Raw genomic sequence first — 16464 nt, forward strand, 5'->3', positions numbered from 1 at the left:
GCCAACGCACGTCGTGGTGAAAATATGAACTTTCGTGGGACGATATCTTCCTACTATTTGGCAGCTGCCAACTGCCAATATGTATGTTCCACACTACAGTCATGCACGGAGCGAATACTAATGTTTGCCATACTTGACTTCCTTTAATCTTAATTTCTAGCAATAAAGATGACAGGCATCAAACATTAGAACGGTTACATTAAATGTCTTAAGACATTTAGAGGACCGATAAAGACATTATTGGTTAATTAACTATTATCATGAATGATGAAACGGGCTACCTAAATAGTTGAAATATTAACGTGTTTTTGCCTATGAATTTTTATCTATGTTTCTCTGTCAAAGGAGCAAGACTGACAACTACGTATTTTATTTCAAGACAGTCTTTAAAGTGGTTTTTATTATAAAACACTGTCTTTTGATTTTCCCTATTTTATGTACTCGTAGAATTCACAGAAAATCAAAGTAAAGTACCGTACTCAAGGTGACGTTTAAGTACCTCAAGAGGGTTATTGTACTCACATCATTGAGGCCTTCTTCATTCAAGTAGGCAGCGAGATTGGCAAGTACGGTGTTGAACCATGCCGGGAGTATGGTTCTGTAAAATAGACAACAAATTTAAAAATATATTTAACCTCAGCACCTTCATATGCATTCTACTTCATGCTGGTATATAGACTAAAGAAGTTTGTACAATTTGTGTACTTACGCTCTTCTGACGTCATCAATCCTTTCCTTGAGGAACTCAAGGGCGATGTTGGCGTTCTCTCGATTGCCCATGTACAGGAATGTGAAGGCGTTCACTCGGTCCTGGGCCTTGACGTCGTCAGTGAGGATCTTCTCAAGCATTCTGAAATTAAATGAGTACTTATTGAAGGAATCGCATTTTATCAAGGATGATTGGTTGAGCATTGATGTCCTTGGGTTAACATGGACAAGGGAGTACACATAAAGCGAACCACCAACTCCCAGCGTTGGTGGTTCGCTACCCTTATCCAACAGTTCCGTACGATCTTGACCTTATTTGTACTCTGTAATGTCTTTCCCGGCTGCCGCGTTTTGCGGTCGCTAGCCCGTCTGTGTTATTATAAGGTATTGAGGCCACTTAATCTGGCTATATACCGATCAAAGGTTGAAACATTTAAGTTCTAAAGTGGTGACCACTCATAGGCATGGATGAAAGGCTGGTAGAAGAAAAATTAGCCGATGGGGACGTTTATACTTTCTTAACAGCCGCTGACACTGTCGCTGTCGCCTTTATTGTTAGAGTTGAGGCGCCGCTTGTACAGGAACTCTTAGTCATTATAGTTGCCAGTATTAAGATCCCCTAAACTAATAAGTCCTTACTCTTTGACGGCTGTCTCATCCTTAGTGCATCCAAGAGCTCGCAGCATGGCAACACTGTCGCCCTGATTGTTTGAGCTGAGACGCCGCTGGTACAGGAAGTTCCAGTCCTGGTAGTCACCAGCGCGGAGACCCTCGCAGAACACGTGACGGCGGATGTTCGGGTTTACGCTGGAAGGGAAAGTAGGATGTGAAATTGTTTGGGTTACTGGCCGAAGATTATCACCATTATGAAAGAAAAGCCGTTTGTTCCATAAAGCTCAGATACACAGGGTGAAAGAAGCATTATCGGCAATAAAGTTTTTTTTCCTGATATAGGTAAATGTTAGACTTCACCAATAACAAAGAATAGGTTCTAGATTGTTTAAACAAATACCTACCATAGACCTATATGGTTTTTTTATAGATTTGTCCCAATTTTGCCCAACATTCAATAAAATTGTGCTGATAATAATGTCTTAACACAAATGAATGTTTGTCTATTATAAATTAGCCACAGTATAGGCAGCCTAACACGCGACATATCATTTTGACCAGTAAAATAGTCCCCCTGGGCAACATTGACTTTTCCTGAAATCCTTAAAAAATTACCAATATATCAATTCATCAATACTAATTTTGAAATCGTTAATTGATATGATATCGCCGTTTCATTGGATAATAAGTGCTATTAGAGCGGTACTTACCTGCACAAAAAGATTACAAAAATTACAACTATAACCCTTATTCATATAACAATAAGAAAGTTAATGGTCTGTAGTTACGCTCTTATTACACGGTGGACGTACATTTTTGTGTCAAGTGGACTGAGTGCTACACGGGCCGGTCTTCAATTAGTTGAAATAATTATTGAGTGTTTAAAAGCGTGGCTACAATGATTCACATTCTTAATTATCTTGCGGTGATATTATACGTTTAAATAGTTATTAGCAATATAAATTAAAACGTTTCATTAGCATAATCGCTTATGTGTAGGTATCTGCAACTGTGAGCTTCCTAAGCGAATAGTGTCCACTAGCAATACATATCCTTTTTTTAATATAGAAAGCTTAAGTATGACGTACGTGTTACTTCTACATATATGTAGTTGGTCAAACCAATTTGTCAGTCAGTAAGAACCACGAAAACTATACTCATACTTTTCTTTTGGGTGTTAGTACTAGTGTAAGACAAAGATAGTATGCTTATCTCTGTCTATGTTTGAAATAAGACAGTCCTTTGACAAACTTTAGGTACTTACACATTTCATGGGTTTTTAATCTACTTCTAAACGTAACCTACTTCTACTGCAATGCTGAAAAGTAATAGGAATTTTGTAAGAAAATTATTTAATGAACGATTTAATTCATACCTAATGAACGAATTATAATTCATAAATTGGATGTTGACTTAATAGTTAAATCCCTCCACCTAGATTAATGTTTCATATCCTTTTCACTCAATTACCCTGCCGATATTGAGGCATTACCCCTGATTGGTATTACAGCGGCCATTTTGTAAATAGCCCGCGGTCACGCGAACTGACCGCTTGGATTTATTAGGGGTATTGTGCGAAGATATTAAGTGATCGTGAGTACTTAAGCCTACTTGATTTGCCAAGCCAATTTGATTCCTAGACCACTAATAGAACCTCTTCGCTTTAACTACTAGACACATCGCCGTGTGCCTGCTATACGGCCACAATTCAAAATTTTTAATTTTCTGGATTATTGCAGATTCGTATTCAAAATTGTTCAATTTACGACCTTATTTCGAGAGCCATAGCATAAAAGGTCTTTAAGAGCCTTTTTCTCACAAGTGGCCTTATGGATTTGACCATAAATTGTCAGACGATTCCCTGCAATACAGCCACTTGCCAGTCTGCCGCCTGCTCCCGCGGCGTTCGCACGTGAACTTGACGGCCCTTTTGAGTTGTGGCTATATAGCACACGTTTTAAATGAAGCTTTTGAGTTGCGTCCTAGAAAATAATCATATATATAAAATTGAAAAACCAGAACGGGATAAAAAACGAGCGAAGAAGAGAGATGGCGCCTTACAAATTTCTAAAAAACTTTTTGACACGTATCTCGAATACAACGCACGTATGATAAGAAAAAACTGTTTAAATCTATTATCTACATATGAGAATAAAACTAGAACATAAAAACTATCGCTTTCGATGTGTATTTAATTTACAATAAGGAAAATAATTTTTCATAACAATCTTCATTTTACGACTTCGACCATTTCTCGGGAACTCTCGGTTGCTTTCGTTTGGCGGTGCTACAGATTAGACCAAATAATCCGTAAGTTAAAGTAAACTAAATTATGTTTGTCATGTTGGTATACAGGTATTTCTGAGTTTTTTTACACGAAGTAAAATAAAAAGTGCTGCCAACCTCAACCTTAGTCCATAGCCCATACGAGTGAATTATGCCATTTATGACATATCAATCAAATTAATATTATCGTATGATTATCGTGTTAATAATTTGTATTTTATTGTTTTAAATTTCTTTATGAGTTATTATTATTCAGATTGATTTTCATGGCTCGGCAAACATTGTCATTCATCCAGGGAAAGGGCTGCCGAGATGAGCCAAAAATACAAAGTTATAGAATGGGAGACGAGCGTACTTGGGACAACAAAATGGGAGACGCCCGATGGCGAGAGCTATCGCAAGATCGCAAGAAACATGACGTGATCTGGTATCGGAGGCCAGCGGGCTCAGCACGGTTCCATTTTTATCGACTATCACTATGCGCGTCCCTTTCGCACTTACATACTTGTTAGAACGTGACAGGCATGGTGACAAGGGATAAAAACGCGACCGTGCTAAGCCGCCAGGTGAGTCCTTTGGATCGTTGCGTCACCTTAGCCGTAGTAATGTTAAGATCCAGAAAGGGAAATGGGGACTACCTACGTTTGTATGAAAAGGCGATTTATGGGTGGTGGTCGTCCATATTCGTGGCTTAAAGCGGAAAATAAGTAATCTAATGAACGTTTTTGCAACTAGGCTTACAACAATAAGTAATAATTTTATGTTAAAACAAGTTTTAAATAAATACCTACGTACGAAATTTTCGAATTAAGTTATCCAAATAACGGCTACCTACTTGACAAATAAGAAATCCTTATCACAGTTATAAACCCTGGCAGGGATACATAATAATGTCGGTATTTAACTAAACATAAGACAAACTCTTTATTTCATTTACGCGAGCGGAGCTGCGGGCCTGTCTAGTAATTAGATAATGTTGCTGATTATAAGCTAGTTACACATATTATCGCGTACAGTGATCTTGTTCCTATCAAAGTTGATAAAATAAAGGGATTTTAACTATTTTGGTGTTTTTATTTATATTTGCATGGTAACCTTTATCCAATAATTTTGGGTTCAAATTTGGCCGCATCCCAAAATCTTTAGAAAATGTGTCTGCAATACGGCCACAACTCTAAATACCTGTCTTTCGGGCCTTGTGTCTTAAAAAATATACATTTCTTTTAAAAAGGGTCGTGGTCATAAGGAGGGTTATATCATTCCGAGTAAAAAAAGCTAAATTTTAAATTCATAGACCTAAAACTAAAGGAGTAAGAACCTATTAAACACCCTGAACTATACTCTCACAACTTTGAGACGCGATTTCTCGAAAAAACGGTTTTTTGAGATGTGGCAGTGTAGCAGGCACACGGCGACATGACATACATTACTCAATAAGCACACTCGCAGAAGATAAATAAATCGATTTATTATGACATAAGTAGTTCTGTTATATAGTGGCCTAAGAATCAAATTGGTTGATTGTGCCAACAAATGTTAATTAATTTTATTATGATCATTGATCAGCTTCTAGGACTTATACAGTTTCTAGGAAAGAGGTTTTAATTTTCACACAATTCTATATTCTATCGTGCTTGTACGTATGGTATAAAATTTGTGTGCACGTATGTAAGCGTTTACAAGAGTCAATGTCCTGGTTTTTGAACGCCTGTGATATTCGTACGAACAATGTCTCAGTATGGTATAGTACAAAGAAAATGTTATACTGTTCTATTAGGCGCTCGGCATATTTCCAAGTTTGAATACCTAATGTGTTATAAGTAACAGTCGTTATTTAACATAAATAAGTTAATGTTCATTGTATACCTTTTTTTATTAAAATATAATAAAATAAAAATATCCTTTGAGAATTAATGTACCTACTGAAGCTTTCAAATGTGGTCAAGTTCTTAACATTTCCTTGGGCGTCTTTCCAAAATGAAAAATGTATTTTATTATTGTAAAATCTTTCAAATGTTCTTGGGACACTTTTACTCACCTGACACCGTTATTTCTGAACGCGTTCCACTTGTCGATAGCGTTGCTGACGCAGCCCTCATGTCCGATGGAGCAGGCGAAGGACAGCACGAAGAACCGGTTCAGGGTCCTAGTTAGGGAGTCGCTAGGCAGCACGTCGTAGCCCAGGTCGGTGATCACGGAGTCCAGGAAAATGTACATCAGTTGCTATTGGTGGAAATTTTGGTATAAGTTATTGGTTATATGCAAAGTGTGTGGATGGAGAAATAGAAACGATAATCACTTTTGATGTGGTAAAAATGTAGCTTTTGCACTTATGACCCTTTAACAAGCTTTTATTTAACTTGCAATGTTTGCAGTCACCACACGGGATTGTTATACCATTAGGGTTTTTGCTAAATTGGAAATTATATAGCAAAAGTAGGTATTAACCAATTTAGCTAGGACCCTAAATGGCGCAACAATCGCGGTGCGCGATGGTATATTCGGATCAAATCTTGCAAGCTAAATTAGACCCACGTCCCATTATTCGATTAATCTGACGCTTCTCATACATAAAGTGTCATTCTATGGAACTTGCTAACAATGTAAACAAACCGCCATATTGAAATTGTCAAAGAATGACGAATTTACTACTGACTTTTTTTTACATAGTTAGCAAGTTCCATAGAATGACACTTTATGTAAGTTGGTATCATCGAGTTGATCTAATGATGGATACAGGAGTTGGCAGGTACTCTGTGATAAAACAACGCAATCTAATCCTGTTTGAATTTGTTAGAATTGTCTCGATGAGTATTAGTTGCCTGTTGAAATCAAAGTACCGTGAGAGAAGCCGGTGCTGGCCAGGTACTCGTACCATAAGTAATAGTTGGTCTACTTCTTCATTAACAACCAAACCACGTATAACAATAGGTAGCAATAAGAGGGAGAACTGGTAGAATACGTACGTCATAGGTCTCCCTCATGGCAGGCAGATGCAACAGTCTGTTCCTCAGCCAACTGAAGCCAGTGATGGCCGGGTACCACACGAAGTAGTTGGTCTCTTCCTTCAAGAAGTCCAGCACTTGCAAGCCGAGGGCGTAGGTCATGCGCTCGGAGCGCATCAGACTGAATACGTCGTCGACGATCTAAAATAAATTACAATTGTTTTAAAGTGAGATATCACTAGACTTATATCGACCGGGATATGAACCGTGATTACCTTTTGTATTGTAAAAAAGGTAAACACGGTTCATATCCCGTTCGACATGAGTCTAGTGAAACTAACCGTGAATCATTCCGAACTGTTAAAGTGAGATATGTTTGAGATTTGTGAAATCGTTTACTTGAGTGACTTTGTGTCACTTTTAAAATTTTGAACTAATCACATAGCCAAATAGTTACAGCGTTCCATGTATTATAGGTAATTCGCTTGTTAGAAAAGAGATCTTGTAGGTAATTATCTTAAAAGAAGACAATTTATATTGCTTTGAACTAAGTGGTTTAGAGCGCAAATAATAATTATAATCATACAAGCAAAGTTAACGCAAAACATATTATACATTAAAATTACTATAAAATAACAATGTTCATATACCTAGCACGTATTTCCTGCTTTGTTTTCACAGTCATTATTGACTTAGAAGACGATGATACTTCGCTTATTAATTTAAGAAACCTACTTGAGCTCTATTCAGGTAGTGGATGGAGTTGATATCGGCCTTCAGCGCGGCTGCCAGCAACTGCCAATTGTTTGTGTCATAGTTCACTCTGTAGATACCAGCTGAAAACAGATTCATCGGGCATAAGTTACAGAACTAACTACTTGAAGATTTAAGAATATGTTTTTTTTAATAATTAATCATTCGTAAAAAAAATATCTACGAACCTTTCTGCTGAACATTGAATATGACCCATTCTTCAACACCGGCTGTCTTTTGTACGGTGTCGGTTTTGCCCGTCATAACCAGCGAGGGTCTTAAGTTGTCGAAGTTAGGGTTGCTGCCGGTTGTCCAGGTCAAAGGCAGTGGCCAGACTTGCTCAGTTTGGGTGGCTGTGGCGCTGACGAAGAAGCGTTCCTGTAATTGATGAAGATTTGGGAATTATTGACTTGTTTATTAATTATAGTTTAGGAGTAGCTGGAAAATTTGACACAATAAAATAAAAAAGTCGCTTGGCCGTAACTAATAGCTGTTTGTGCATATTCACGGCAATATCGAGCACTAGGCCGGTACTTCGGCTTTGCACAAGCTCGGCTTTGTTATTAGTATGATAAAGTGCTTCGTCTTCTTAGAAGAAACATACCTGGCTTAAACTGATGACGCCGGTATCCGTATTTACTTCAACGTCAAGCACGGGGTATCCCGGCTCGTCGACCCAATACTTCATGAAATCCTCAACGTTGACGTTGCTCACGCTGGTGTTATCTTCTTGCACGGCGCGGGTGAAGGCTTCGTAGAGATGTTCAGGGAAGGCGTGTTCGTAGGACCTATGCAAAATCAATATTTAGTTTTTTTCCTTGTTAGTTCCTACTAAAAATTGTGACTTTTTAGCTTACAGTGAATAACGAATCTGAACGTAACAAAATCGTTTGTTCAAGAACTTAAAAACATACTAAAGGCAATTTTTTTATTCGGTAGACTAAAATGACATTTCCTAGTATGAACATAAAATGTCATTTCATAGTATGAAATGTCATTTTAGTCTACCGAATAAAAAAATAGACTTTTATTAACTACTACTCAACAGTCTAATTATATGCTACCCCATTTTCCAATCATATCAAAGATTAAGGGTCCTAGGGACAAAAATATTTTAATAAATGTCACTAAAAATTCTCACCGATCTACCAAGAAATAGTTCAATCCCTTCTTGAAAGTCTCCTCAGTGAACAAATACTTCAGCATCAACAGGAACGTGGCACCCTTAGAGTAGCTGATGCCAGAGAAGTGGTCGGTGACATCAGCAGGGCTGTTAACGGTGTACTGCAGGGCGCGAGTGGCAGCAGAAGCGTCAGCAGATAGGGCTGACTGCACGTACATGATTTGGAATTGGTCTGCGAGCTCCATGGACGGATCAACCTGAGTAAAATTGAAAGTTAGTCAACTATACAAAAAGACTGATTAATTTAATAACGCAGATGACAGTAGACAGCCAAAAAAGATGGGTAAGTTGGTTGGAAACCATTTTATTTAATCTTTTATTGTTCAAAGCTAAAATAATGTTTCAACTTACGCCATCCATAGCAAAATACTCGAAGTAACTGGCGAAACCTTCGTTAATCCACACATTGTCCCACCACCTGCAGGTGACCAGGTTGCCGAACCATTTGTGAGCCAGCTCGTGCGATGTGATCGTTCCAATATACATCTTGTCCAAAGCGTTGGTCTCGCCTTCTTCATACAGAAGACGCAATTCCCTAGGACATAAAGAAAGAAGCATTGTAAAGTTAGCTTGAATTGCAAAAAATCTCAACAATTACTAATTTCTTATTAAAATAATTATATTGTTATTATTTAAATAACCAGCAATTGCACGACGAGCCCATAATGTGAATATCTTTGTGGCTGCATCGTGTCACATCCGGACTTAGAGCATTTGTTTGTTGAAATGAAATATCAAATTACCTGTAACTCACGAATCCCCAATTTTCAGTAGCACCGGAAGCCCAGTCAGGCACAGCAATCTGGTCATTCTTCATGTCTTCTCCCATTCCATAGTACTCGATACCCAAATAATCTTCCAGCCATTGCGTTAACGGTGGTCCGACTTCTAAAGCATACTCTCCTTGGCCGACAGCGTTTGGTCTGCCTAGGATTCGGTACGGTCTTTCTCTATCGTTGTTGTCAGCCAGGACGGTGAATTCTTCGCTCACGTGGAAGGAGACTAGGTAAGCTGGCATTCTTGGAGTTACGTGGAATACTTCTCTAACACGGTTTCCGAGACTGCAAGTAAAAGTTAGAAGGTGGTCAAATGCTCCATTCTGCAGCCAAATCATTTAGGTACTTAGACGAAGCTTATTTCGATAGAGTGCGTTTGAGCTAACTTTGACGTGGCATAGTGTGGAATTGCCACAATAAACGTCGTATTTTCACAGAAATCTAACGTTGATGCCGATGGTGATACGTTTACATACACTTTGTCATTGCAATGTCTACGCAGAGTTTGGTTGGACTCTATAATCTCCACTTATCATAGTGACCAAATAGTATGGGACTTTCAAGTATAACGTGGTAATGCATCCAAGTTGTAAAATCAACCTTTGTCTTGAATATAGTCCCTTTGCTTCACCCTGATAAAAAAGATAAAATAATCTTAAGAACCACCCTGTCAATAAATGTTAACATAATATGGTAAGCATGTTCCATCCTAGACTGCATCGGCACTTACCATCAGGTGAGATTGTGGTCAAATGTTTACCTTTTTCCAATAAAAAAAAAAAAAAAAAAAAAAAAAATGTACTTACGCCACAGTGGAAGCAATCCTCATGTTAGAGTAGGTTTCTCCAAAGTGTGTAGGCCTGGTAATCATCATCCGGAAAGTGGACTTGAATCCAGGCTCGTCGAAGGATGGGAACACCTGTCTTGAGTTCACAGGCTGCAAGTGAGTAGCCGCATACCAGCTGTAATGAAAGAATGATTGGTGTGAACAAAATTAAATCATCGTCTAACAATTCAGAGTTGTCTTACAATATTCCATTTAGTATTTTATTTTTTGTTTTTGCAAGATTCATTCAAGATTCGGTTTCAACATCGATTGTTCGATTCACATAAATACATCGTTCTACCAAACACGACTTTGATAGAAATTACATATTGATTATGAAGTCGTCAATATAAGCTTAGCAAAAGTCTTCCAGAGTAAACAATGGACTAATCAAATTTTCTTTTAAAACTCACTGAAGTCTTCCATCACTGCCTGTGTAACTGCCTCTAAAAACGCCTCGAGACAGGGGAGTTTCGTTAATATTACCAATGTAAATGATTTTGACAACATAGGTATCTCCATTGACCAAGGTCGCATTATTTCTGAGGTTAATCTTCAGGAAGTGGTATTCCCTGATTCTCTCGAAAGGGAGGACTTGGTCTAACTCTACAGAGGACCCGGTACTGTCGAAGAGGTCTACTGAAACTATCGACCGTACATTTTCTTGCAGAGTGATGGAATTCAGACCGTCTCGGATTGGCTGTAAAAAATACATTTATAAAATTATATAAAATTGCTTGTCATATTTAGTGACCCTGCCTACGAAGCAGAAAGCACGAGTTCGAATCCTAGTAAGGGCATTATTTGTGTGTTTGCGACAATTATTTGTTCCTGAATTATGGATGTTTTCTATTTATATTAATTATTAACTTAATCTGCATCTAGTACCCATATGATAACACGTCTTATTGAAGTTACTGTGGGACTAAGTTGGTCTGTGTCAAATTGTCCTATAATTTTTTTTTCTGTGTCATCAAGGTTCATTCAATCTCTGTTATTGGATGTACAATATTTTAAGGCTAATGAATAATGATGACTCATCAAAATCTATGTCTAGTATCTAAAGGCTGCAATTTGATTGATTGCATTTAGATTACCTACTACATTTTAGCCAACCTACTATTTTAACCCAGTGAAACGTCTTTATTCATTTATGAGTTTGGTAATTCGAATCAATTTTCTATTTTAGTATCACATCATACCTTAAGCTCAAGGCTCACTTCACCATCAAAACTAAACGCTTCTTTATCGCCTTCATCTTCAAAGTAAGGGATAATTTCCACGTCGTAATGCACAGGGTCAAAATCCTCTGGAATACGGTAAATAGTTGGATCCACGTCATCATTTCTGTAGAGTGTTTCTTGGACCTCGAGCACGTCTATAGGTAGCTCCGCGATGGCTAACGCCAGGAGGGCTGGCAGGATAACCAGTTTGAGGGCCGACATGATGCTGGAATGGAGATCACGATATAGAGCAATGAAAACAGGTGACTTCGATTTGCAAACATCAAATCGATTATTTAGCATTGATACTTAAGTACTTAAGTAAATGTATTACATAGTAAGAAATGGGCTAAAGGTGTATTCTGAGTTTGATATTGAGGCAGTTCAGGGCCATCGATTATACTAAAGCATGAATTCAGATTATAGCAACTTTTCCTTCGATCTCTTCTTCATAAGATCTTTACTAATTGTTTATGCTAAAGGTCTACACCTCAATTGTATAACAGTTCAACATTTAAATCAGAACAGAAGCAGATTTTGTTGACATAAAACTAAGTTATTAAAAAAAGAAGACTTACACGTTACACCATTCGCCCGACTAATAATGGAATCAATTCAGCAAAATATAGTTAATGACTTGAATATGATAAATTATCATTATCGGATTAGGTAGATAGTGGGTCTAAAATATTGATAATGCTTTGTTATCTAGATAAAAATAAGGTATTTTTATTAGTTATAATACAGGACAGATTAATAGCAGGTACTGACGTACTATAATAGTAAGTACAGTCAGCTCTGCTGCATAGATAGCTGACTCTCCCTGCATAGAAATTAAGGGTCAACTCTCTCTGCAGCTAACTGTACAGGTGTACACATATTATTTCCACTGCCTATAAAACCAGTTTTTAACAGAGGAAGATCATTTTCGTTGTTTTTCCCACGTATAAAGTACTTTTTATTTCTTGCTTATTTATTATTTGGCTCAAATACCTCGTCATACACTTGATATACTTCTTCCATTTTCTTATAGGTAGCAGATGTAATAATGGTTAGGTGTTCGGATATCGATGAAAATAACATTATAAATGTATGTAAAGTAACATTTATTTACAAATTATGTAACAGTCCTTTATTCATAACATACCAATAGTTTCAAGTTAATTTTTTTTTTTCATTTATTAAAGTTTTAAATAATTAAATGAATCGCAGAGTTTCATGTTTCTTAACTGCTAAGCCAAAAATGGCTTGTTTACAGCTAGAGTTCGGACTAAATGCACTACATAGGTATGTTATAAAATTGTACACATGGATTAAAGTTACGTTTTATAAAATATATTCATAATTACTAGATGATAATAGGTATTTTTTTACATCTTAAAAAATTCAAATTCTTAATAAAAAATAATGTCTTTAAGCGACAACGGCCAAAAGAGCCATAGCGCCAAGCATGAAAACTGAAGTGACGACCCTAGTGGCATCGTCTCTAATGGCGCCTAGAATGTTGTCGACATTGGTGGTGCCCCAAGCCATATTGTTTCTTGCTGATGTGATAGCAGATAAAGCGGTGTTGTATTGAAGAGTCCCGACTTGGGTGGATTGCAGCCATTCTTCATACTGCAAAGAAAATATAAACATTTGCAGAATAACGCGGTATTTTATTAAAAGTAGTCGACACTTAAATTTTGGACTCGTTTTCCTGTCGATATCAATGCTAAAGTGTCATTCTATGGAACTTGCTAACTATATAAACAAACCGCCATATTGAAATTGTCTCTGAATGATGAATTTACTAGTGACTTTTGTTTACATAGTTAGCAAGATCCATAGAATGACACTTTACATGTTTATCCGGCTTTAAGAAGCGATGGGTTAGATCAGTAAGGTAAAGTAAGTTTTTTGTCTAAAGGTCAAACCAGTCAAAAACAGGACTCTTACGCAGAGAGACTTCATCCAGACACGTAAGTAGTAATTGTGCATAATAGATTGAGGTTGTGTTGTGATCATAGATTTGTAACAGTCGTTATTTTGCCCCTGTGTGACTTAGTTGTGTGAGTGGAACAAGCTTCGTGATAATCTGGATATATATAATAATGTACTGATACTGTACTCTCTGGACTGTACCTCAACTAGCTCGGGTTCTTCGAGATATGCAGCCAAGTTGGAGAGGCAAGTGTGTACCGGGTTGGGTGGGGAATCCTCTACGTAGCTGTGAAATATAAAATAGATGATTAACTACTTGGGGTGTTGGGGCTCGAAATTCGTCTACAGTATATTTACACAAATTAAACACTGAGTAAGAAAAATCGCAGTTTAAATCTGTCCAAATATGTCAAATATAAGGTAAGTACCCCTATTAACGACCCCATTAAAATTGGCATTCATTACCGCGGTATATACAAAATAGCGTTTAATAAGAAAGCTTATTAACTTTCTTAGAATCTAAGAACACAGAAATAAAGCCTTATCATTTGACTATCGAATAAGTATAACATTGCTACGAAAACATCACGCAAAAAACTCGAAAATACTAAACTAACGCATCAGGAGCGCAAGATTTGGTTGCTCCATACTAACACGCAACACCTCAAGTAAGTAAACGCGTATTATATTTAGTGATTAGCGTAATAATGGTAAATATTATGGAAAGACTAAGACTTGAGATTGATTCTTAGTTATTATCTTTATGGTTCCCAAATACTTTATTTGTGATATTTGCTCGGCAATTGGAAAAAAATAGGAAATTAAAAACCTCGGTGTTAGGTTCCATTTTCTTTGTGTGATACCTAATTTCGAGGTATACCTCGGTAATAACGGAAACGGCATTTTAGATTCGGGCGATCTTATATTCATATATAAATGCACATTTACTTGACTTTTGATGTTATTCAAATATTCAACCACCTATAAAGCTAAAGAGCTATTAACGTGGTATGAAATCTATTCAATAACTCTTAATTTTGATGACAATTTTAGACAACTTCTCAGACGTTTTCTTAGAAACCCTTATATGAGAAACTCGTTCAAGTATTGATATAAAAACATAAGTATGGTTATAAAATTTATTTTTACATTGTTTTGTAATATTTGGAACCATCCATATTCATTGTATTAAAAAAATACAAGATAACTATTCATTTTTATTAGTCGTAAATGAGTTTTAAAATTATTTGAATTGAACCGTTTAACGATGGTTAGAAAAGACATCACTCGGTAATAAGCTGTATGAGAACCTAATACAGACCCACCCAAAACTTTCATGACTTCGAAATTAATAGGTTCTTAAAATATCTAATACTTTTGATAGTCTTTTGTATACCAGGTACATAATAATTGTTCTTAAAACCTAATTATGTACCGTTGCACACAATATTTTTTCTAAGGCAGCAAACATAAAATAAATATAGATAGAGAAGATAGTAGAAAAATATATTTTATGTCTTTTACAACAAAATAAAAACACTACGAAAACTTATAAATAAATAATTTGCCCTAAATCGTGGTCTGTAGGTAGGGTGCCCAGAAGGCTGGCCGCATTGCCCCGCTGGATAGCAATGCTGATCCTTTGGGCAAAATATGTTATTTTAATATTTTATGTTATTTTAATAACATAATAGACACACAAACATACAACATTAACATTAACTTACACAGATCTTGTATATATTGTGTAGAATATAATTGTGATAGGTAGCTTAAATTAACTATCTATCTGTTGCATAAATGATGGCAGGTGGACTAAAACAGTGACAGACTGGACACCTCGTAACGGCCACAGGAAAAGAGGTAGACCCAGGAAGCGTTGGGAAGACGTGTTCCGCGAAGTATATATGTGGACCAACATGGAGGAGACGGGCTATGGACAGAGAGGATTGGAGAGATACGGGGCAGGCCTACGCCGCTCAGGCGACTTTCATAAGCAAACGTGTTTAATAGAAGTAGAATTTGTAAATAAACGTTATATAGTGAAACACTTTAAATAATATAGTACGTGTTTTAGATTTTAGTTATATTTAAAAAAAGTTTTATACTCCAAAAATTACAGTACAATATTTTTAAGTTTAATGTAATATTTTAAATTGTAATGTGTTTTATGATAGGCTTTTTTACTTTACTTTTACTTTAGGTAGCTTAAACTTTTTGGAGCAACTTGCCCTTCACGTCCGGTTGAAATAATTAAGTACCTATTTATTTAACGTAGATAGGTAATAAATTAAACAAGAATTTCGACAGCATCACACTTGCTCGTAAAGGGTAACCCACGATGTTTTTAGCGTTAAAGGAACCAACTATTTTTATTTTAAATTCATTTATTAAGTCTTATAATATGAAAAGCGTACTGTACTGATTACCTATACCATTTTTTATCCATTATTGTCAAATAAATAATATTTATCATAATTATGGAACTAAAAATGCGACGTGTTATCCACCCTCGTAAAAAGGAACCCACATCCGCGGTATTTGGGTAACAGTGGTCCATTACCACGGTAATAGGCGATTTCGACATTTTGGTTTTGATAATTATTTTTTCCTTTATATTTTTCTAAAACAAGGCCAGAAACTAAAATAATATAAACTTTAATTAACAAACTAACATAAAAAAATATGTCTTGGTTCATACACCGTCGGTTTATGCTTAATTTTTGGCTCTTTTTCGAAAACTTGCTTAACCCCCTCGTTAATAGGCGTACTTACCTTAAATAAAAAATTTAGAAGGGACACTGCTAATTTGCATTTGTTTTTATATTTTTTTATATTTTGTAAACATTATATGTTGGTGAATAAAATTTTAACTATAAAAGAAGGGACACATCATTTGAATATGTGGTATCAATAGTGTGTAAGGGAATAAATGACTAAGGGTCAGTTGCACCAATCACGCAGCAGAGATCTAGGAAACTTCTCATACAATAAAATTTTGCGAACGCTTTAACGGTGACTGACGGTCTGGTGCAACCGACCCTAAAACTAGTAATTACTAGTAGAATACAATTGTGTTGAAACTTACGCGATCCTCATAGCATCGATGTTGTTCTTCACAAATTCTAGAATTACGGGCGCGTTCTCCTTGTTGCCTAAAAGAGCGTAGCTGAAGGAGTTTGCCTTGTCATGAGACCTCACTTCATCGGTCAGCGTCAGCTCCAAGTAT

The 16464-nt window shown here is 36.5% G+C and overlaps 1 protein-coding gene across 1 annotated transcript in view; it reads right to left on the bottom strand.

Annotated features, from left to right (window-relative positions):
- The window catches only part of LOC134792345 (uncharacterized), a 33462-nt gene that overhangs the window by 320 nt on the left and 16678 nt on the right, over window positions 1-16464 (bottom strand). The window contains exons 27-42 of the mRNA XM_063763615.1: window positions 16324-16464; window positions 13423-13521; window positions 11292-11538; window positions 10503-10789; window positions 10070-10225; window positions 9231-9548; window positions 8839-9022; window positions 8446-8684; window positions 7909-8092; window positions 7493-7682; window positions 7287-7387; window positions 6573-6752; window positions 5645-5829; window positions 1348-1515; window positions 710-850; window positions 523-598 (exon numbers count right to left, since the gene is read on the bottom strand). Of these exons, the coding sequence (XP_063619685.1) occupies window positions 523-598; window positions 710-850; window positions 1348-1515; window positions 5645-5829; window positions 6573-6752; window positions 7287-7387; window positions 7493-7682; window positions 7909-8092; window positions 8446-8684; window positions 8839-9022; window positions 9231-9548; window positions 10070-10225; window positions 10503-10789; window positions 11292-11538; window positions 13423-13521; window positions 16324-16464 (2896 nt within the window). The remainder of the gene's footprint in view (window positions 1-522; window positions 599-709; window positions 851-1347; window positions 1516-5644; window positions 5830-6572; window positions 6753-7286; window positions 7388-7492; window positions 7683-7908; window positions 8093-8445; window positions 8685-8838; window positions 9023-9230; window positions 9549-10069; window positions 10226-10502; window positions 10790-11291; window positions 11539-13422; window positions 13522-16323) is intronic.

This window comes from Cydia splendana, chromosome 7 (assembly GCF_910591565.1).
Source record: "Cydia splendana chromosome 7, ilCydSple1.2, whole genome shotgun sequence".
Classification (NCBI taxonomy): domain Eukaryota; kingdom Metazoa; phylum Arthropoda; class Insecta; order Lepidoptera; family Tortricidae; genus Cydia; species Cydia splendana.